Below are 24,042 nucleotides of genomic sequence, written 5' to 3' on the forward strand. Positions count from 1 at the left end.
AGGTTGCATTGGATTGCCAGGATTTGAGTGGAATTTCAGGAAATGCTGATCTATATTGCCATTATTACACGATAAAGCCACAGAGGCCACCTGGCTCATCAAACGGGAAGTACTGTCAACTCCTTTTGGGCAGAAGGCATGTTGAAACGCAAATCAACAAGAATCTTGCTCGCCAGTTTACTCTGCAGTCTCCAGCTTGAGGGTGCATTTTTGTTGGAATGCAACATATACTGTACAATACATTTTACTGAAATATATAGATACGTATATACAGTATTTTATACCACATTTTGCTGTAGCAGCGTGCGACTGATGCAAAATAGGATAAAGGCAATTTTAGACCGGGATTTACCAGGTCACCTTCAGCATCCGGATAATGCGCATTCTAATCATGCCAAGGCACATATTTTACATTTAAAAAAAAAAAAAAAAACTCACAAAAAAGCACCAAACAAAAATGCCACAAAAAATAATGACAATCTGACCTCGATTTACTCACAAATGTAATTGCTGTGGATGAGCATTTCATTTTTCTGCCTTTCATTGTAAGTCACTGGCATAGATCGATGAATGAACAAACTCACATGATTTTTTCAAGTCAACAACGAATCATTTTTCAGCCAATTCCGTGAAATTACATCATTTGGGCACATTGGTCAGAAATGAGTGATGTGACTAAACGCAGTGCTGAGGATTCCCAAGTAGGAGCACGTGCACGTCTGCAATACTCACTGTGGAGCAACACATGAAGACAATTATGAAGGAACCGAGGACGCCTCCGATCCCGACCATCCAGGTCATCCGCAAGAAGAGGATCACACCGAAAATATTCTGAATACATGGCAAGTAAACCCCCATCAGAGTTCCCAGCTGTGGAGCCTGAAAAACACAAAATGGCAGCAATGTGAAAGGCAAATACAAGTTGCCACTTCTTTTTGTCAACGCTTTAATAGAGCTAGAAATGGAATTTCTTGACAATGAATTTCCGACTTTATGATTTGTCCTTAAAACTCTTTGACTGCCAAAAACGTTAAATAACGTTTAGTAAAATCCTATGGGGGAGTGCCAAAGACGTTAAAAGACGTTTGTTTCAAAACAGAGGTGAAACTAACCATTTTCTATTGTGGATTACTGAAAAACGGAATAAGGTAGAAACAAACTTTTTTTTTCTGATGAAAGATGAGAGTCCAATCTTTTTTTTCGTAGTATGTGTGTTTCCATAGTCCAAACACATAATTTTCCATGGACCTTGAAAGATCAGTCAAAATGCTTAAAATTGGCTGGCACCCACGGCATCCCTTTTCTGAAAACGTTTGGCAGTCAAAGAGTTAACGCTGTGCGGTTCCCGTGCACTTCTCTACCTTGACAGGTTTTTTCGACGGACGTGCGCCCTCTTCATTGTTCTCAGCCTCCTCGTGCTCTTTGCTCCCTGTCGGCAGGTTGGAGTAGTTGGCAAGGCTGCTGAGCAAAGAGGACACCATGGGACTGGTGTCCATCTCCTCCTGCAAGTGTACACGCACACACGGACGCACACACACGCACACACACACACACACACTCACCGCTATCAATTTATGCTCTCAACGTACGCATTTGACGGAGAAAACGAACATGTCGCTGACCTCGAACAGGGCCATGTTCTTGCCGTCGTAGTGCTGGCTCTTCTCCATGTCGCTTGAGACGCTGCTGTTGATGAAGGGACTGCTTTCCTTGGGGTTTCCATCACCTGAGACACCAAACAATGACAAGAATGTGTTGAAGTGGAGGGCATGTAAACATTATATTGAGGTCCATTTGGTCCGTTAACTTTTTCTCAGGCAGTGGGTTCAAAAGCCCGGCAGGTGGCGTGCAGGCCAAGTGATCTCCATTTCATTCTATTTCGTGTAAACTTTCCCAGTTCCTTCCAGGATTTTCCAGTTGTCTTTAGTTCTGCAGATGTTCACCAGCTGACTCAGTCTTCCTCTGCCTCTCTTTCCTTTCAAGTTCAATGTAGGCATGATTTGACGACATTGTCTGTGAAGTGTGTCTGATCCCACCCCATTTGTGACATTGAATTTGAATCTCAACGCTGCTTGTTTTGCTTTTTGCCCACAATTCTTAATTTCTGTTGTTGGTGTTAGAAGACTATCTTTGTCTTCCGCGTGTTCGTTGTTGTTCGGTTTGAGAGAATGTTGATTTTCTGAATACAGACTGGAGATCGGTGAACAGGTCCTTCGAAGGATTTATTTTACAGAATATTCTGGACACAAGCAAGTTTACAGACACACGGCTGCAGTCCTCTCGCAAGTGTGTCGTTACAGCGGACTCACAGCATTCTTATACTATCTTGAAGGCAGTACCCCATAAAAGCCCCATGCCCCAACCCCCCCTTGCCCCTAGCGACTGTTGTGCTCGTGACCTTGGTTTCATCTCTGCCGTATGTCAATTCTACTTGAGCAAATATGTCGGCCAGTAGAGCGCCATAGTTGACGGTATGACAACAGAGTCAAAGTCACGATCACCCAGTTGAGGTCACGGTGTCCACTGCAAGTCAAAGTTGTAGTCTTACGTTGTTCTTCATGTACAGCCATGAAAATATGAACTGTGAGAACTTGCAGTCCTGCCTGATTCCAATACGGTGGAATGTTCTGGGAGAAAGCCATTAAGAACCACTTGGCAGAAATATCAATGACGGGCCATTGTATTGATAGATGCCCACCTTTCGGGTTAGGGGAACCAAGTTTGCCCTCATTTTCGGCGAGCGCTTTATGACGCAAAGCCTCAGAAAAATACACGGACTGAGCACCGACTCAAGCAGGTTTACATCCGTCCGTCGGGGTCAGTCCAGACGGTACTTCTCAGTCCGTGTACAAGCAAAACACGCTTTCGACAATACATTCATAACCAACAAAAGACAAAATTAAATAGCAAAATAAAAACCAATCATCCATCTTCTTAACCACTTATTCCTCACAAGGGGTGCTGGAGCCTATCCCAGCTGGCTTCGGGCACTAGGCGGGGTACACCCTGAACTGGTTGCCAGCCAATCGCAGGGCACACACAGACCAACAACCATCCACACTCACAATCACACCTATGGACAATTTGGAGTGTTCAATTAACCTGCCATGCATGTCTTTGGAATGTGGGAGGAAACCGGAGTACCCGGAGAAAGCCCACACAGGCACGGGGAGAACATGCAAACTCCACCCACTAAGGCCGAAGCCCGGACTCGATCCCACGTCCTCTGCACTGGGAGGCGGACGTGCTAACCAGTTATCCACCGTGCCGCAAAATAAAAACCTGTTTGCGAAGATTTTTTTCCAAAAGGTTTATGTGACGCAACAGTGACTGCAACTTGAAATGCGAGGCAGATTTGTACCCTTCATGTGACACGGCTATTACAAAATGGACAGTTGATTCCAGCTTTTAAAAGCTTAATATGACGCAGGCTCAAGGGGATTATCCAGCAGCTGCCGGAGGCCACAGAGGAAGGCAGAATTTAACATCTGCATGTGAGCAAAATGTACCAATCAGCTGCATAAGTGAGCTTGAATGACATCAATTACAGCAGGCCCACAAATGCCGCCTGCTGTAAATGAACATTTGCATTAATTCCATCCGAGTCTCCGCTGAGCCAAGTTGACACTGATTTGTGAGGCTTTCTGTCACGGTCAATTATACAACCAAAGGCAGACCTGTTTAGTCCACCTGACATTCTGACAGCTCTCGTCAAAACATATTCAATCAACATGTAGGCACACAAAACACAACATTTGCTCCGAGTCACTGATGGTGGCGTGCAGAGGCCATCTTTGTCTTTCTAAAACTGAGAGCTACTTCATTGGCACCGATGAATGCAAACGGTTTGAGACGCACTTCTCAGGGTGTCGTCTGCTTTCCAAGCGCTGCCAGCTGAGCAGGATTCAAGTCAAATGAAACTACATTTGAACAGGATCAAGCGACATTCATACTTTGTTCCTGGCAGCCAGGTAAGCCCCGTTTCTGGCCACTGTGACAAAATGGGATGGGATAAATCTACTGTAGTAAAAACGGGTGACTGAAAATAAACCTGACAGTATGATGGTGTGTAAAAAAAACTCGGACGTGGTCCCGAGTGGGACGGGAAACATATATATTGTCCACGATCGCAATCGCCATCTGTGAGCTAAGCCATTCAAAGCCCGCCGTCGCATGCCAATTTATAAAGCTTAAATGTTGAATGTGTGAGCAAGGGAGCAGTGTGTATGCGAATAACGGGCTCCTTTGCGTATGTTGCTACAACAACTGTTAACAGAAATGAATATTATGAAACATTTACTGAGCTGACACCGACACGGCATCGAGGCTTCATTCGACTCTGCCAGGGCCCCAAACATTTTTCGAAAGCTGCCCGGCATCCGCCCACATTTCACCTGTAGAAACCTTGGACAGCCAGACTTGGGAAGTGTGAGCAACCCTCGGAGGACGTGATGGTTCAGGTGACCAGACATGCTGTTTTGGCCGGGACAGTCCTGGTTTTGAGCCTTGGGTCTCGCGTCACGGTGGATTTTGCCAACCTCATTGTTTTGTCCCGCTATTGCTCAAAACGTCTGTTTCTTTTATTGTTGTCAATCACACAGTTGTCATAGCGATTCATACCATAAACCCATAAAATAAATGTAACTGTTAATTCTTTCCTAATAACTTCCAAACGTACGTTTGCATTCTCATGCGCATCCGCATCTAATCGCAAGCCGGACGGACCGACGTAGCAGGCAATCGCAGGAACTGGAACTACTTCCTGCTTTTGCATGTAAGACTCATGGGAATTGAAGTCCAATGCGGTTGCCAGTTGCCTGTCAGACAACGCACGCTTGAATCTTTCTAGCAGTCTATTTTCAATGTTGCAGTGAGTGACCAGCGCCAGGTAAACGCCGGCAAAACCAGCTTCCAATAGTTGTCAGGACCGAGCAAAAAAGGTTGGATAATGCTGAGTGCATTGACCTGTTTAGCGTTTAGCAATAGCATTTAGCATCAGCAATTGTTGCTTATTTCACGTTTTTTGAAACATTGTTAGTGAAAACTCCATGCACAAGTCTTGAGGGACTATCCCCAAATAAAACATTTCATAAATAAACAAGCTAGTCAATTAATGGTGCCTGATGGTGGTCTATAGAGACAATATTGTCGTGTGAGTGAGACGCTATATTCTACACTGAAGCAAAGATTTAGGTGACGCGCTGTATTGTATTTGATCTAGTCTAAAATGATTGGTTGGTGCTGTAGCGTATTTTGGAGGATTAAAGGAAATCTCTGTCACTGCTCATTGCGCTTCTTCTGGACCGTAGACAAACATTCTCAGATGAGTGATCCCAGTGACTTGTGAGCGACTTAGTAAGATGAGCGAGCGGAAGCTGCGACTGCTTTGAGTGTTTTCTTTTGTTGAACGCAAGCCCATATTTCCAGTGTGTGAGAACATCACACTTCAAGTGACACATGACACAAAAGAACAAGTAACGCAGAAGTAAACATGATTTGTGGCTTGCGATGCAAGGTAGTTATATGATCGTGGCCTCAGATTTCTATCCTTCCAGATTTGCATTCTGGGCGTATTTCCAAATCAAGCCAAAATTTGAGGCAATTTGACACTAAATTTGCACATAAATCCATATGGTCATATATAATGTTAATGCTACAAAATCTCAGTTGAGAAGAAATACCTGGAAGCAAGAATCTAAATTATTATTATAATTATCCTTATTACTACTATTATTTTTTTAACTGTCAGAAATGTCTAAATATTCAAGATTTCGCTTTATTATTATTATTATTATTATTATTATTTCTAATTCTCAGAAATGTCTAAATATTCAACATCTCTATGTATCATTATTATTTTTAATTGTCAGAAATGTCTTCATATTCAACATTTCTCAGTTATTATTATTATTTTATTTGATATTTTTAATTCTCAGCCATGTCTAAATATTCAACATCTCTATGTATCATTATTCTTATTATTTTCACTTGTCAGAAATGTCTTAATATTCAACATTTCGCAGTTATTTTATTATTATTATTAATACTTTTTTAAAATTATCTTAAATTTTCAGAAATGTCTTGATATTCAACATTTCTCAGTTATTATTATTATTTTATTTGATATTTTTAATTCTCAGCCATGTCTAAATATTCAACATCTCTATGTATCATTATTCTTATTATTTTCAATTGTCAGAAATGTCTTAATATTCAACATTTCTCAGTTATTTTATTATTATTCTTAATACTTTTTTTTAAATTATCTTAAATTTTCAGAAATGTCTTCATATTAAACATTTCTCTGTATTATTATTATTATTTATCAGCAATGTCTAAATATTCAACATTTCTGTATTATAATTATTATTATTAATTGTCAGAAATGTCTAAATATTCAACATTTCTCAGTTATTTTATTATTATTATTAATACTTTTTTTAAATTATCTTAAATTTTCAGAAATGTCTTAATATTAAACATTTCTCTGTATTATTATTATTATTTATCAGCAATGTCTAAATATTCAACATTTCTGTATTATTATTATTATTATTATTATTATTATTATTATTAATTGTCAGAAATGTCTAAATATTCAACATTTCTCCGTTTGCTTATTTGGATTGTTGTCCAGTCTTGGCGAAAGTCCAGGAAATCGTCCTTCTCGTTATGTTACGAGCCACTCACGGTCGCCAGCCAATCACTCGTCTAGACGAACCGACAACAACCACACTCACTTTCACGCCTAATGTCAATTTCGAACGTTCACTTCACTGCGAGTGCCTGAAGAAAACACAAGAAGTTGCAAACTCCGCACCGGCAGGCTGTCGCTAGGATTCGAACCCAGAACCTCCAAACTGTAACCGCTGAATCACTCTGCTGCACATTCTAATCCATAATACAGAAAATAAATTGTGTCTGTACACACGAGGACTATGTCAAGACCTTTGTAATCCAGCTTTGACATTCTGACCCACTCGCTGCATATCGATTAAAGTCATGACGTGACACACTCTCCATTTAAGTGGAGCAATTGAAGAGGCGCTAAAACACATTGTGAGGATTACTGACAATCATTGACGGGATTGAAACACACTCCCTGATGAAACACCACCTTGGCTGTCCTTGGCATTCCTGAGGACGACATGCCAGGATGGAAGACAAAAAAAACGCTCTCTCCTCTTAGACAGTTTAGTGAAGCAATACATCTTTAGCAGGCAACAATATTCAAATCTTTATAGGACAAAATGAGGTCCGCTTTATATATTGCCACACTCCACATTACGACGAATTAGGAAGCGACACTACATTGAAAACAAGCTTCTGTGTTGTAGAAGGTAGGGTTCATTTTAGCCGCCATTTTTAAATTTAGTCTCAGTTTCAATCACGCTTGTTAGTTTTTATCACAGTTAGTCGACCTCATCAACCTCATTTATGGAGTCCATTTTTAGTCGATTATAAATCTAGCATTTTAGGCTTTATTTTCGTCCAAGAAAGCATAATTTCATTTGTCTACTTTTAGTCAACAAAACGTCTGTCAACGTTTTAGTCTAGTTTTAGTCAGGACAATCATTTTACTTCTGTTATTTTTCTTTTGTCAGCAGATAATGTTGAACATTTCAGATCTAAAATTATTTCACTTAAAATATTCTCTTTTCTTTTGATGGAAAAACAACTTGACACACAGAATTACAGTACATCAACAAGTGGCTACTATGGCTCTATGCTACGAGCTAGCAAGTTAGCAAGCACGAGTTAGCGGTGAAATTAACATTATTGTTGGAACGTTATAGCCGTTGGATTAATCTTATGTTATAATTATAATTGACTTCTTTTTTTTGAACCTTTCACCATCAATCCACGTCCTGTTTGTCCCATGTTTGTGCATTTTACACTCGCTAGCTGCAGATTTGAAAAGTGTGTCACATGACAGCGATGACAGCATCACAGTGACAGATTAGCAGAGACAAGATTTTCCAAAATCTTTTTTTTTTTTAAATCTCATTTTTGTTCATGAACTAAAATGTCCATTGATTTTAGTCCAGTTTTTATGAAGTGAAGTACATTTTCGTCTCGTCTTCATTAGTTGATGAAAACGCGTACTGATTTAGTCCCAGTTATTGTTTATTAATGAGGGTTTTACTCTAGTTTTAGTCCGGTGAAAAATATGTGTTGGCGAAATGATTTTTGTTGACGAAATTAACACTAGTGGAAGGAAAAGATGAGTGGAAACTGTGAACGTTGTTTGCCATCAAGATTTGCTTTTATCACTACTTTTGGAAATCATTTTGTCTCTCAAGACTCCACTGTAAATACAGTTTATATAGTATGTACTGTTCCCTCGTTTATCGCCGGGGTTACGTTCCAAAAAAGTGAAATCCACGAAGTAGTCCGTTTTTTATTTTAATTTTACGTTTATCATAAATGTTTTAAGGCTGTAAAAAAACTTTATACACTTGTCAGAGAGGTATTTACATTTTCTCAGATTTCTCTCTGCATCAATTAGGTACACTACTGTAAAAAAAAAAAAAATGCATGCAAAATTGCACCCCAAAAAATCAGTAAGGCTGCGAAAAAGTGAATGGCGTTATAGGGAACATCTGCACATTTAAACGACAGTTAAATCAAGAACCCAACACAATTTGATATCACTCATGTTCCTGATGCATGCTAAGAATATTTGAGCCGTCCATCAGCGATCATTTCATATGAACCTTTTCCTATTCGTAAAAATGATTACGTATGCACAATCAGTGAAATGGATTCTATTGACATGCCGGCGAACAGCCTTGTGACATCTGGCCAGTGGATTAGTTGTGTTTGTTTTAACATCAGGCACGATCCGCGCGGTCCTTCAAAGTAAAAAAAGCTCCACATTGTCAGACACAGAAAAACATTTTCCTCAAATTTTACAATGAGCAACTTTTTATGTAAAGTTAGATTAGCATCAATGCTAATTTGCTATTTATTGCGTTTGGCTTAGAATGTTATTTTTTGTTGTTGTTGTCCCAAATGCAAGTAAATTGGCTGTAAAGTTAGCTGCAGTGAATTGGATGTGTGGTCTAGCGCCAGTCCCAGTTGAATTCAGGAGAACTGTTCCAGACCGTCAAGGTCACTGAAGCATCGAATGGTGAGCTGCTCTTAGCACGTGAGAAAACATCCAAGCCAAAGATAACAAAATGCCTTTTTCGCCTTTTTCCGTCTGCAGTATATCAATATTTCCATGAAAAACTTGTGCCGTGGGTCCAAAAAGGTTGAAAAACACGCTCTTAGGCACTTTGCAACGGTGGGGCCCAACCCAAGACATGCTTAGGAACGCCCCCCTCATTTGAATAACATTTTCGACCTGACAGAATGTCTGCAGCCTGAAATAAACACATGTGAGAGCGTTTTTATTTATTAATTGATTTTGAATTCTATTATATTTATTTTTGGATTTATTTTTACATTTAGTTTTAGTTTTGAATCTCGTTATTTTTTTTTTTTTTTACATATTTATTTATTTATGGATATATATATATATATATATATTTTTTTTTTTCCCCCATTTATATTTATTTTTTGTATTAATTTTTTTTATTATATTTTTTATATCCATTTTTATTTTCACTTTTATTCATTCATTTATTTATTTAGTTATTTATTTAATTAGAATTTTGACAATTTTGGTCCTCCATAATCTAAAAACTAGTCGTTTTTTTCACTTGGAAATTCCAAGTCAATTTTACAAAGAGAGTTTTGAATACATTTGACTCGTTTATTAAAAAAGAAGAAGAAGATGCTATGTAAACGTTGAGGAACAAATGTCTTGGGTGACAGCCACTCTACCATCCAAGCCGTGTCCCTCCTGTGTGTTAGTATATTGCAGTCTCATTTTGGACACGCCAGCAATGCAGTATAGCGACAAACAGCAAGAGTGGCACGGCTCAGGTGGTAGAGTGGCTGAAGGTCACGAGTACGTTCCTCAATGCTTACATCTTCTTCTTTTAAAAAGCAAAATGCACTCAAAACTCTCCTTGTAAAAAAACACTCACAATTTTTTTTCAAGTAAACGACTATTCATTTTTCATTTTGTATTAGTGATCCAACCGTGTGCTCGACTTGCATAACGGTGGCAAAGCCTCACCCGTGACCTCACATTAAGCGCACGTGGTGTCATTTTATGCTCTTATATAAACACAGACAAATATTTGTTATTGAAATGACCTTCGCTCTTCTCCACAAGCCGCGCCAGATGATTTGAGGGGCTTTGAACTTACCGGATGATGTGAAAACGTCAGCACTATCAGTGGACTGGCATGCGGCAACGGACATCTCGACCAGTTTGGTTTTGTGGCCCACATGCTCATGATGAAGGTTTTGTTTTGCGTTAACATCTGGAGTTTTGCAACATAATACAGATCCACCTGCCTCTGCCTTTTTTTCTTTTTTCCTCTTGAGGTTAGGGCTGTGTAATTAAGCAAAATTGATTCCAAATTTCGATTATTGCACTCCACAATTGCAAAATTGGCATAATCTTAAACAAAAACAAAAGATTTTTAATACTAATTTTGAATTTTAAATTGATATATTTGCCCCTTTTTTATTTTAAAATGACTAATTTCATGAATCTTGTTTGATACAAAAAGAACTCACACAATTATAGTGTTGCAAAGAAATGTATTTATCTTAATATTTTTTTTACATGTTTAAACATTAGTTGATTGAAATGATTGTCCTCATGGTGATGGCAATTATTACCAAATGAATCGTGATTCATATTTTCTTCATAATCGAGCAGCCCTTTCTTGAGGTAATTATGATGAAATGCGTTGAAATGTGTGTTGTTGATTATCTACAAAAACATGAGCAAGTGCAAGCTCAAAAACATCGATTCAAGTTCATCCAAACGGATGATTCATCCATAATAATGGTTGTTATCAATACGAAAAATTTCCAACTTAGTTTGACCTTCATGCATTATGTTCTGAATTATTTCCAGTGGCCAATACATGATCATCACTCACTCTTAGGTATGCTTTTTTTTTTTTTTTTTTTTATGTCAACAGTTCCAAGTAGCAGTCAGTGTTAGTACGAAACTTTCAGGCTTGGGCTAGAGCAGGGGTCAGCAAGCTTTCCTGTCAAAAGAGCCCTTTAAGGCCAAATAAATAACAAAATCTGTCGGCAGCCGCAAAACCTTTGGCCATTGTGATGAATGAAACATTGCGTTCGAGTTAGTCGAATGCACTGAGAGCCCAAGAGCCTTCCAATACTTTAGCTCTTTGACTGCCAAAAACATTAAATAACGTTTAGTAAAATCCTATGGAGGAGTGCCAAAGACGTTAAAAGACGTTTTTTCAAAACAGAGGTGAAACTAACTATTTTCTATTGTTGATTACTGAAAAACGGAATAAGGTAGAAACAAACTATTTTTTTCTGATGAAAGATAAGAGTCCAATCTTTCATTTGGTAGCATGTGTGTTTCCATAGTCCAAACACATAATTTTCTGTGGACCTTGAAAGATCAGTCAAAAATGCTTAAATCGGCTTGCGGTATCCCTTTTCTGAAAACGTCTGGCAGTCAATATTCTATCTAAAAATATAGCATAAATATATAAATATTAATTTCTACTATTTATTTTTTAACTTTTTGCGAAGCAGAGGGAGCCACACGTGGCTCCAGAACCGCGGGTTACAGACCCCTGAGTTAAAGACAATTTAATTAAAGAATAACCCCTTTTTTACTTCAACTCTGCCTCCTCGTCTCTGCTTCCCACAACACACGTAACAGTTCAGATCAAGCTTATTATAGTTGAGAGTTTTTGTTGTTGTTTTTTAATGTAGTTAGTTTTAATTAGTTTTCAGGGTGGTTCTGTTAGTTTTTATTTGTTTTAGTTTAAAAAAAAATCCTTAATATTAGTCTAGTTAGTTTCAGTATTAGTTGTAGTTTTTTTGTTTTTTTTGACTTGTGCGCAATATTTAATAAACACTATGATAAAATGATAAAGTACCGCACTTCTTACTTAGCATCGCATTTGGGCTGAGTAAAATGAAAAAGCAGGCAAGCCGAGACATTGGAGCCAAAAGTCAAGCAAGCGAAATCTGAAGGTGCTTTTCTATTGGCTGCTGCTCGATGACATCACTTCCGCGTGACACACTTTCAAACGTCCTTATTCCGGGTGATATCAAAATAAATATACATAAAATCACATTTAAAATAAACCCCAAATGAATAACCAAAGACTAAAACGAAGGTCATTTTCGCTACAATTATAGTTAGTTTTGTAAACATAAAATGTAACTTCAGTGAGTTTTTTTTTTTTTTTAAGCATTTTAGTTTTATTTTGTAACACATTTTTTTTTTTCAATTTGAGCTTTTTCATTAGTTGTGGTTAACTAAACCTTGGTCCAGAGTTAGGGTCACCTTAATAAAAAGTTTGATCTGATTTATTTTGGCCTCATTTTTTTCATATCGCAGACATTTGATCAGGGGTGTGTAGACTTTCAAGATCCGCTGCACCACAAGTACGCATCTTTTTAAATTGGGATGCTATTATGGATAACAGGTGTGTGTTTACGTTCATCAATATGTATTGCATATTGAGGGGAAAGTCAGAATAAGCCGAAATGTGAAATGTTTGGTGAACCAACATCGATTCCGCTCTGACAAATGGCTGACTTAACCTCACAGTCACTCCAGTTGATCTTATTGATTGCCATTAATCACCAGTGGACGCCTCGTGGGATCGATCAGGAATTTTTATCTCGCCTTCTTCTTTTTTACTCAGGAATGAACGGGATCATCAATTCTGGTGCGATTGGGCACGTCGTCCTTCCGACATGACGATCGCAATCCGTGAGAATGAACCCGATGAGACTTCAACTCATTCGACACGTTACAAAACAAACGTTGCGATTTGTTCTGCTTGGTGTCATTTAGTGTGTCTCAATTTGGATTCCAGAACATCTCGTCTTAATGATATTACTGTGGTGTTGGTTTGCTGTGGTGTAGCTCAACTCAAATGTGAACTAAGGTCAACTAAAAAAAACGCCTGTCAGTATGATGAATGTTTTCTTTGTACTTGTGTGAGTTTAGTCCAAAAGCTCCACTTGCGAAGTTTCATTGAAGACGGTCAAATGCCCGTTGGTGAGAACATGAGTGTGAATGTGTTGATTATCTACTTGTCTGTTAGTTTGGTCTTCCCTGCCTCTCGCTCTGAAAAACAGCTCGGATGAACTCCAGCACTGCACTCAATATGCCAATAACGTTACAAATGAGCATTTACAATAATTGCTCATCCATTTTCTATACGGCTTTTCCCCCGTCGCGGTCCCAGGTGGGCTGGAGCCGACCCAAGGTGACTTTGGGCGAGATGTTGAGCAGGTAAACTCAACACCAGGGCCCGGATCGAAACACGTAGTTCCGAACGGGGCTGGCATGGCTCCGTGGTAGAGTGGTCGTCTCTCAACCAGGGAGGTTGTGGGTTCCATCCTCAGCCCTTGTGTCAAAGTGTCCTTGAGCGAGACACTAAAGTGCTCATTTTGATAACTCTTTGACTGCCAAAAACGTTAAATAACGTTTAGTAAAATCCTATGGAGGAGTGCCAAAGACGTTAAAAGACGTTTTTTTCCAAAACAGAGGTGAAACTAACCATTTTCTATAGTTGATTACTGAAAAACGGAATAAGGTAGAAACAAACTTTTTTTTCTGATGAAAGATGAGAGTCCAATCTTTCATTTGGTAGTATGTGTGTTTCCATAGTCCAAATACATAATTTTCTGTGGACCTTGAAAGATCAGTCAAAAATGCTTAAATCGGCTGGCACCCACGGCATCCCTTTTCTGAAAACGTCTGGCAGTCAAAGATAAGAAATTTTAACTGACTTTTAGTTAGTTTTTTCCTTTGACTAAAATGAATTAAAGTATTAGCTATCATTTAGTCAAAAAAAAAAAATGTACTTGTACATTTATGTTTCCAGAATTTTTATTTACACATTCATACATTTTTTTTTTTTTAGTAGCTAAGTTGATGTGTCGAATCTGCTGTTCTCCGTCTTTCCCTTGCATTTCCCTAAAGTAAGCTAGCTTCTGATTGGCTAGTGTTTCGTCAGCTGATAGTAGATCAGGAAGTGTTGTCGCTCGAGCTGCCGCGTATGACGAGTAAAGTTGAAATTAAGAATGAATCCGTCTCTGTCCCTTCTTAAAGTTTCTCTTTTTTTGCCTGTTTTTTTTTTTGTGTGTTTTCCTTGTCCTCATGTGGTTCGATTAGGGGATGTCGTTGATATTTGTCAACTGCGGGCAAGTGAAGCCCTTTGGGGACTCTTGTGTGATTGAGGGCTAAATAAATAAACTTGACTTGACTCTGTCCTGCCTTTTCGTTTTATAAACAGCGTCCCATTAACCACCAACGAATCCTCACATTAGACTAAAGCTACGCTACGTTTATTTCTTGTACGTTTTTTCTCGCAAATTTGCCACTTTTTTTTTCTCTGAAAATGTTGCCCCCACCCTCTCACACTCAGCTCACTATAAAGTTTTTCCTTTTCTTGTCATGGATTCCTTAACAAGCTCAACCTCTGCTGGATTGCACTCGTTGAACGTTTGCCAGTCTGTCTGTCTGTCTGTCTGTCTGTTTGTCTGTAGCCACAAACCAAACCGACCGCAGCATCCGTCCCCCTCCTAACTCGGAACACCTGCACAAAGTCATCAGCCTCAGCCTGTCATCTGACTCACCCTGATTGTTGGGGCTCGCCTCTCCTTCCTCGCCGTCCGCCGTCACGTTGTTGAGCATCCTCTCTCTCTCTCTCGTCTCCTCAAGCCGCGCACCACAATTCGATCCCGTGCTTGGAAATCAAGCTCTAAATATCTGGTGCGCTTCTCGGTATTCACGAGCAGGTGCGTGCGGGCTCGAACCTCGCGCGCTGCTCTTCGGGGGGACGTCTGCGGGGCAGTGGGAGTCAACGAGGGCGAGTTGGCCAGCTCGATGGCACATGTGCTCGCTCTCCTGTGCGCCGCTCGCTCGCCCTCAAGTCACTTTAAGCCCGAGCGCTACATTCATGCATTCACAAGGTATTATCCCTCTCCCGCCCGCCCGTCCTGGCTTTTGGCTCCCTCACACGGCATCATCCATGTCCATCCGTGTCATCGTGACGATGGGATGCAAGGAGAGTGCCATCGGACGACACCGCCTCTTTTCATATTCTTTTCAGAGGGCAAAGAGGATTCCATTTTTTTTTCTTCCATTAGTTGCTTTGGTTTGTTATTTTGACCCCACCTCAAGTCTCTCTTTTCATATTTCCGTGCACGGCCGATTGTCTGTCGGACAATTGAAAGGGCTGCAGGCTGTTCTTGTATAACTTGTAAAGCCTTGCTCCCTCTGAGGTTGACCTCTGTGTGTCTGTGTGTGTGTGTGTGTGCCTTTGTCTTTGCTACATTATGGGGCCCATACTCACGCTTGTTATTCCCTGGTTTAACCACCATTGAGGGGACCAACTCATCCTCGTGAGGACATTTTGGTGGACATCACAAGTTCAGACCTCTTTTTGAGGGTCGAGACGTACTGACGTCATCGGCAGGCGCGAAGGCCACCGATGCGATCAGGCAGCCGGACCACATCTGGCGCGGACACCAGGAGCTTCAATCCAGGACGTTCCTCGGCGATAACTAATCCATTTCTCTTCCTATCTACTCCATGATAGAGCAACTTGAACCCTGCTCCTAAACTTCTAGCTTTGCTCCCTTTCCACCTGGTCTCCGGAACACAATATGGCCACCTTCCTCCTCATCATGTCAACCAGTTCTCTATCTTTTCCTGTCATAGTTCATTCAAAGTCCCTCCTGTCAGTCCTAGACTCTTGGTGTTCCTCTTCTCTTTCTTCTTACAAAAACACCTTCCTTCTCTCCTCCTTCGACAAAACAGTCGTCCAGTTTCCACCGGCACCCGATGTCGGTCGTTGTTAACCCCGGGCCTCGACCGATCCAGTAAGGAAGTCGTATATTGATATATTATATTTATAGCGGTTTGTTTTTCATCAAAAGTGACCGTTTAAGCCACCGGCCTGGTGATCAAAATGGCGATGCCAAAACACAATGCACATGAAATGGATGAAAGACGAAAAGCCCAAAGCCTTTTTGCCATTCGTATTTGCGTGTTACGTCACAGTGAACTGCGCAGCCATTTCTGCGGTGGTGGTGAGATGATCTCTTCGTTTTGGCAGATGTCCTCATAGACTTTATCCTCATTGACCCCCCCCCCCCCCCCACCTCGGTCCTTCCTGATGTTCTCTATATTAATGAGTCCTCCTGCTCCTCTGCCACGACATGAAACGCACCCGACGACACGAACGCAAAGCTACAGCGGGAACATCATTCATAACATCATTGGACAACCTAAGTTGCGTAATTAACAATCTATTTATCTCAACATAACTGAGTGAAGATGGTGTGACGTAGAAAAAAAACATTCCATAGATATGAACAGAGTGTACAGAAATATCATTATGAGGGCTGCAAATAAGCATTGTTTTAAGAATCGCGTAACCTGCCTATGTTGTAATTTCCACCCTTTTATTTAACTCTTTGACTGCCAGACGTTTTCAGAAAAGGGATGCCGTGGGTGCCAGCCGATTTAAGCATTTTGACTGATCTTTCAAGGTCCACAGAAAATGTTGTGTTTGGACTATGGAAACACACATACTACCAAATGAAAGATTGGACTCTCATCTTTCATCAGAAAAAAGAGTTTGTTTCTACCTTATTCCGTTTTTCAGTAATCAACAATAGAAAATGGTTAGTTTCACCTCTGTTTTGAAAAAAAAACGTCTTTTAACGTCTTTGGCACTCCTCCATAGGATTTTACTAAACGTTATTTAACGTTTTTGGCAGTCAAAGAGTTAAAAATGGGATGCTATTTCAAATTGATAATGCTGAAAATGTCCAAACAAATTAAATAGGATTTACTTGTTTGGTCTGTAAAATGTAAAAATGAAAATAAAAAGGACTACAGAAGGATAATATTTACTACTGAGAAGCTGAAACTGAACTATTGAATTTAGGGGTTGGACTCGCTTCTAAAAACGAACTCCAGTTGGATTTGTAACTTATATGACGTATTTACGAAGCAAAAAAAAAGATGCATTTCTTGGAAAGTAAATAAAATTTGACCTAAATAGTAAATGGAGAAGACATATAAACAACCTAGTCATGTCATATTTGTAAATGAGAATTAGTTCTCAAACAAAAACCAGCCTTCAATTATTTGAATACGTATTGTTACAATCAGCGGACGCAATCCTGCCGCATTGTTCTAATTATGGAAAAGTTGATCTTTTACGTTTGAAATGGCGCGCCTTAACTCATTCACTGGCAGCCATTTTGACTGAAACAACCCCCATCGCTCCCGGCTGTTTTACTGGATTTTGACTTGATTTTGCAAGGACCACAGAATATTGTGTTCTTTAGCTATAAAAGCATGGAACGTTCCAAAAGAAAGATTAGAGTCTCTTCTTTCATCAGGAAAAAATGATATTTGTATCTGTTTTCGTTTTGCAGCAATTTAGCATTAGAATATAGCTAAGTTTCATCATTATTCACAAATCTGTTGAAAACACTGACAAAAAGAGCTTGTTTGCAACCTGGACCTTTTTTTTTGCGTGGAACAAATGTCCAAATTAGAGTGGATTTTCACTCCCGTCCCATCCCACTCCCACAGCAAAAATCCCATCCCGTGTCCCAGTCCTGGTGAAAAATAATAAAAAAATCCTGTCCCATCCCACTCCCGGTGAAAACGACTCCCGTCCCACTCCCGTACATTCGTACAAGGTTTTCCCCCGAACGAATATTGAATTAATCCTGCTCCCGTCTGCTCCCTTGAAGTTTTTTTCCTGTCCCGTCACAATCCCATGATTAAACGCAGGGTTTACTCCCATCCTGCAGGAATCCTGCGGCAATCTAGGTTTTATTATTGGTGACCACTTAACATGGAAACCACATATAGAAGATGTGAAATCGAAGCTATCCAAAACTGTAGCCGTTTTACACAAGGTTAAAGAATCATTGAACAAGAATGCTTGATTTTTGTTGTATGATTCATTGATTTTTCCATACCTGACCTTTTGCATTGTGTGGGGGGTGTGCTGGCAAAACCGATACCGAACCCGTCTCTCTTCTACAGAAACCTGCTATTCGTGTCGTTTTCGGATGTGGATACAGACACCACACGAATCCATTATTTATACAAGTAAAAACTTTGAAATTGAAGGAATTGATAGTTTAACCACCTTAAAATATTGTAAAAAGCCCTTCATGAAACTTTGTCAGTTAAATATACAAATTAAAAAAAAAAGAAAAAAAAGACAAAGTGAGTACAAATTCAGAGGAACAGATATTTTTTCCCAAACCTAAATATAGAACAAAACAAAAAGGAAGTATTTCAACTCAAGGTGTTTGTGGAACAATCTGGATTATAAAACAAAATCATCTAAGTCTATCTGTATTTATTTATTCATTTTAAATAAAAGCACAATTACTGGAAAAATATATATAGCACAAGGACATGCTGTTGAATTATTTTATAGAATTGTTACATTGAAAGCATCTTGACCGCTAGCTGTCATTCATTTAGTGTTGATTATTTTTGTGTGTTGATCAGAGGCAAATATAATAAATTAGAACTTCTTTCTGTCCCCTTTCATTTCTTTTATTTTAAAGAGTGAAACAAAATGTGAACAAATTTAAAAAAAAATGTCAGCCTCTGGTCCGAATTGCCACCCATTTTGCGAACTGCACAAAGTATTTGTAACTTCTTCTTTTCCACTTTCTTTTTTCCCCCGTGTTGTTGCTCCCACGTACAGTAGTCGAGTCGTCTTCCAGTTTGGTCGTCAAGGGAGGATGTTGGCGCATCTTAAATGCAGCATTCCATTGAAATTGTACAACAAATCCAGCCTAATCCTTCATTCTCTTGTCACTCCTGTTGAGCTCAAAAACTCACCAGAGAAAAATAATTTTCCTGGAAAATATTCCAGTGATGATGAATGACCCTTGCAGGCCATTAAACGAGAATGTTCTGGAAGACAATTCTATGCATCCGTCCACCCATGACAAGACTTTGGGGTGTGTCTGGGATGGATTTTCTTCTTGCATGTTGCCTTCATACAGAAGGAAATGTGTGAGTTTTGTTCCATTTGATAGGATCGCGCATGCTAAACATTTGACGGATCCGGTGGCTCAACTCTGCGTGTGGCCCGGCCCGGCTCGCTCACAGCTTCCTCACCATGTCAACGAGAGTGTGTTATTGGCCGGGCTTGGATTGGCAGACAGCCTGAGATCCCCGCTCATCTGGGCCAAGCCGCTTTAGCTCTTAACCCGCGCGCGCACGCACGCACGCACACGCACGCGCGCGCCTCCCTCCATCTCGTCTGCACGTGTGGCCGAGGATGTCGCCGTCCGTCCATACGATCATTGCCACCGGTGCTGGTTTCAATGCATTTGCAACATGTGCAGCGTGCATACGCGCAACCCGCGGACGTCCTTTGACTCATACCGGATGCATGAAGACAATAAAAACAGCACGCTAAACTCAAGTTTTTGACACGCTAATCCCACAGATTAAGGCCATGGAGCATTGGGCGAAAATCCACTTTTTCTTTTTCCTGATCAAACGCAGACTCTGCTCTCAGATGATGATCCAGATCCTCAGGCAGCTTGCAGACATTTAACCTTAATGGTCACTAGTGGCAATTTTAGCCGCCATTTTAAAATGGAAATGTCTCCATTTTAGTCCAGTTTCAATCACACTAATTAATAAAATGCTCACCCCTTGCTCCTCTGGGTAGATCCGACCGACCATCATCTTGTGTATCTTCTCCTTGTGTACAAACCTTTTAGTACGCAGACAAGCCACCAGCTACACAAGGAAGACGTGGTCAGTGAAGGCTGCGGAGACATTGAAAGACTGTTTTGACACCACGATGTGGGATGTGTTTTGTGATGACCACAGGGAGGACATTGTCAGTCTAACCAGCTGTGGGACGGACTACGTCAACTTTTGTGTTGATGCTGCCATTCCTATCAAGACTGCAAGACAGTTTGTGAACAACAAACCGGGGATCAGGCCACTGGTCCGGATGGCTTAAGGTCAAAGGTCAAGGTCAAGAAGGCCACCGGTCCGGATGGCTTAAGGTCAAGGCTCAAGGTCAAGAAGGCCACCGGTCGGGATGGCTTAAGGCCAAGGCTCAAGATCAAGAAGGCCACCGGTCGGGATGGCTTAGGGTCAAGGCTCAAGGTCAAGAAGGCCACCGGTCCGGATGGCTTAAGGTCAAGGCTCAAGGTCAAGAAGGCCACCGGTCGGGATGGCTTAAGGCCAAGGCTCAAGGTCAAGAAGGCCACCGGTCCGGATGGCTTAAGGCCAAGGCTCAAGGTCAAGAAGGCCACCGGTCGGGATGGCTTAAGGTCAAGGCTCAAGGTCAAGAAGGCCACCGGTCCGGATGGCTTAATGTCAAGGCTCAAGGTCAAGAAGGCCACCGGTCGGGATGGCTTAAGGCCAAGGCTCAAGGTCAAGAAGGCCACCGGTCCGGATGGCTTAAGGCCAAGGCTCAAGGTCAAGAAGGCCACCGGTCGGGATGGCTTAAGGCCAAGGCTCAAGGTCAGGAAGGCCACCGGTCGGGATGGCTTAAGGTCAAGGCTCAAGGTCAAGAAGGCCACCGGTCGGGATGGCTTAAGGCCAAGGCTCAAGGTCAAGAAGGCCACCAGTCGGGATGGCTTAAGGCCAAGGCTCAAGGTCAAGAAGGCCACCAGTCGGGATGGCTTAAGGCCAAGGCTCAAGGTCAAGAAGGCCACCGGTCGGGATGGCTTAAGGCCAAGGCTCAAGGTCAAGAAGGCCACCGGTCGGGATGGCTTAAGGTCAAGGCTCAAGGTCAAGAAGGCCACCGGTCGGGATGGCTTAAGGCCAAGGCTCAAGGTCAAGAAGGCCACCGGTCGGGATGGCTTAAGGTCAAGGCTCAAGGTCAAGAAGGCCACCGGTCCGGATGGCTTAAGGTCAAGGCTCAAGGTCAAGAAGGCCACCGGTCGGGATGGCTTAAGGCCAAGGCTCAAGGTCAAGAAGGCCACCGGTCCGGATGGCTTAAGGCCAAGGCTCAAGGTCAAGAAGGCCACCGGTCGGGATGGCTTAAGGCCAAGGCTCAAGGTCAGGAAGGCCACCGGTCGGGATGGCTTAAGGTCAAGGCTCAAGGTCAAGAAGGCCACCGGTCGGGATGGCTTAAGGCCAAGGCTCAAGGTCAAGAAGGCCACCGGTCGGGATGGCTTAAGGTCAAGGCTCAAGGTCAAGAAGGCCACCGGTCGGGATGGCTTAAGGTCAAGGCTCAAGGTCAAGAAGGCCACCGGTCGGGATGGCTTAAGGCCAAGGCTCAAGGTCAAGAAGGCCACCGGTCCGGATGGCTTAAGGTCAAGGCTCAAGGTCAAGAAGGCCACCGGTCGGGATGGCTTAAGGCCAAGGCTCAAGGTCAAGAAGGCCACCGGTCGGGATGGCTTAAGGTCAAGGCTCAAGGTCAAGAAGGCCACCGGTCGGGATGGCTTAAGGTCAAGGCTCAAGGTCAAGAAGGCCACCGGTCGGGATGGCTTAAGGCCAAGGCTCAAGGTCAAGAAGGCCACCGGTCCGGATGGCTTAAGGTCAAGGCTCAAGGTCAAGAAGGCCACCGGTCGGGATGGCTTAAGGCCAAGGCTCAAGGTCAAGAAGGCCACCGGTCGGGATGGCTTAAGGTCAAGGCTCAAGGTCAAGAAGGCCACCGGTCGGGATGGCTTAAGGCCAAGGCTCAAGGTCAAGAAGGCCACCGGTCCGGATGGCTTAAGGTCAAGGCTCAAGGTCAAGAAGGCCATCGGTCCGGATGGCTTAAGGTCAAGGCTCAAGGTCAAGAAGGCCACCGGTCGGGATGGCTTAAGGCCAAGGCTCAAGGTCAGGAAGGCCACCGGTCGGGATGGCTTAAGGTCAAGGCTCCTCAAGTCCTTGGCAAGGCAACTCATTGTGGAGCATATTTTCAACATGAGCTTGAGGCTGAAAAAGGCGCCACTGCTGTGGAAGACATCTTGCGCGGTACCCAAGACATCCTGACCTCGTGACTTCAACCACTACCGGTGGTATCGGGGTGCGAAAGGACTTATTAAGGACCTTCTGTGACTCTCGTTTGAACTATAAATATGTGACCTACAAAAATATGGACCGATTTCATGCCGTTAATTGTACTCTTTTGTTCTGTCTTTGTGGGGGAATTTTTATTTTAAGAGAGCTATTTTCTCAGCAAAACAAAAAACAAACCTCACAGTATGCGGTTATTTTTATGTTTGCTCCAAAGAATTTGTAGCTGACAAGTGGATTTTTTTATGCATTTCAGCATTAAAATACATGAAGATACTCATCTATGCATTGGTTTAAAAACAGACATATACACTATTTTTGTCCTTATTGAAACTGCATTTTTGTCATACATCTGCTTTTGAAGTCTGCGGTCCGATGTGGCCCCCCAGTAGCGCTAACAAAACTGTGGCCCCTTCCGACCTTTAAGTTGCCAACCGTAGACAGATGAGCTTTCACAGTGACATTCACGCATGCACGTTTTTACGAAGCGCGTGCTTGGGGGGTACTTGAGATTGAAAGCCGGAACCTCAGGCAGGCACATGTGCGAGCCACATGGACTCAAACCAAAGACTGTGAGCGTTTATGACTTGCATCAGCGTCAAGCCGTCTGCAAACCAGAAGTGACTTTTTCTTCTTGAGATTGACGGCAGCTTGTCAAATTGTTTCCGCACGTTTCTCATTATTGGCAGCACTCGCATAAGCGGCGAAAGGATGATAACGACAACTGGGAGGACTTCAGCCCCAAGCAGGACACCCAAAGACAACGTTTCTCCGTTTCTGTTTCTGTCCGCAGTTTGGAATTCGCACCCTTACCACACCGGGCTCGTTTGTCACGACAGTCTTCATTTTTTTGGGCCACATTTTCTAAAACAGAGCGACTGTTAGCATGAATAATAACATTTGCAGTTTTGCTTCAAGATCAAAGACAATCTGTTCTTCTTGGGAGCTGGTTTGACCCAAAAAATTTGAATGTATTACTCAGAATAATACAAACACATTTGAAATGCTCATTAAAGAGTCATCAGTAATCAGTCGAACCATAATAAAATAGTCATTAAAACGCCATCAGTCCCATTATTAATAAATATGAATGCATCATAAGTCATTCAAGTTTGACGATGTTTTGGACGCATGCTGGCCCCCCAGCCAGCCATCCGTCCGTCCGTCCCTCCGTCCGTCCGTCCGTCACCGTTTTTTATGAAACAGGCTAGAGTCGCCTCGTTTCCTCCGGTTTCAGTGACGTCCCGATCTGAAACGGACAACGCAGAATTTCCCTCATTTCGGGTTTAACAGACTCAGGGTTCTCACTCAAGCCGTTTTGTGAAATGGACCCCGGCTGCGTATTGTTCAGTCTCCACGGGTCCATTTCACAAAGCAGGTTTCGTGAGAATCCTGAGTCTGTTAACCCTGAATTGTGGGAAACTCTGCGTTTTCTGTTTCAGAAACCAGAGGAACAGATTTAACTCTAGCCTGTTCCTTAACATTTTTTCATTTAACTCTTTGACTGCCAAAAACGTTAAATAACGTTTAGTAAAATCCTATGGAGGAGTGCCAAAGACGTTAAAAGACGTTTTTTTCAAAACAGAGATGAAACTAACCATTTTCTATTGTTGATTACTGAAAAACGGAATAAGGTAGAAACAAACTTTTTTTTCTGATGAAAGATGAGAGTCCAATCTTTCATTTGGTGTTTCCATAGTCCAAACACATAATTTTCTGTGAAGCTTGAAAGATCAGTCAAAAATGCTTAAATCGGCTGGCACCCACGGCATCCCTTTTCTGAAAACGTCTGGCAGTCAAAGAGTTAAGCTCTCGGCCAGTTACCATAGCAACACACACGACATTTCATTTCCTCATTGATAAAGTCTGATGCGGCGACTTTTTGCGTAAATACACCTCTAGTCTACAGCGTAAAGTCCACTTTTGTCACCAAC

General features: G+C 41.8%; 1 protein-coding gene across 2 annotated transcripts in view; it reads right to left on the reverse strand.

The window, feature by feature from the left end:
* Positions 1–15,051, reverse strand: part of slc12a5b (solute carrier family 12 member 5b) — a 36,126-nt gene extending 21,075 nt beyond the window's left edge. The window contains exons 1-4 of one of the 2 annotated variants that reach the window (XM_077567911.1): positions 14,716–15,051; positions 1,623–1,726; positions 1,362–1,502; positions 733–879 (exon numbers count right to left, since the gene is read on the reverse strand). In XM_077567911.1, the coding sequence (XP_077424037.1) occupies positions 733–879; positions 1,362–1,502; positions 1,623–1,726; positions 14,716–14,773 (450 nt within the window). In that variant the 5' untranslated portion in view covers positions 14,774–15,051. The remainder of the gene's footprint in view (positions 1–732; positions 880–1,361; positions 1,503–1,622; positions 1,727–14,715) is intronic. The other variant, XM_077567901.1, reaches the window with a different exon arrangement.
* Between the last annotated feature and the right edge of the window lie 8,991 nt (positions 15,052–24,042).

This window comes from Vanacampus margaritifer, chromosome 1, assembly GCF_051991255.1.
Source record: "Vanacampus margaritifer isolate UIUO_Vmar chromosome 1, RoL_Vmar_1.0, whole genome shotgun sequence".
Classification (NCBI taxonomy): Eukaryota; Metazoa; Chordata; class Actinopteri; order Syngnathiformes; family Syngnathidae; genus Vanacampus; species Vanacampus margaritifer.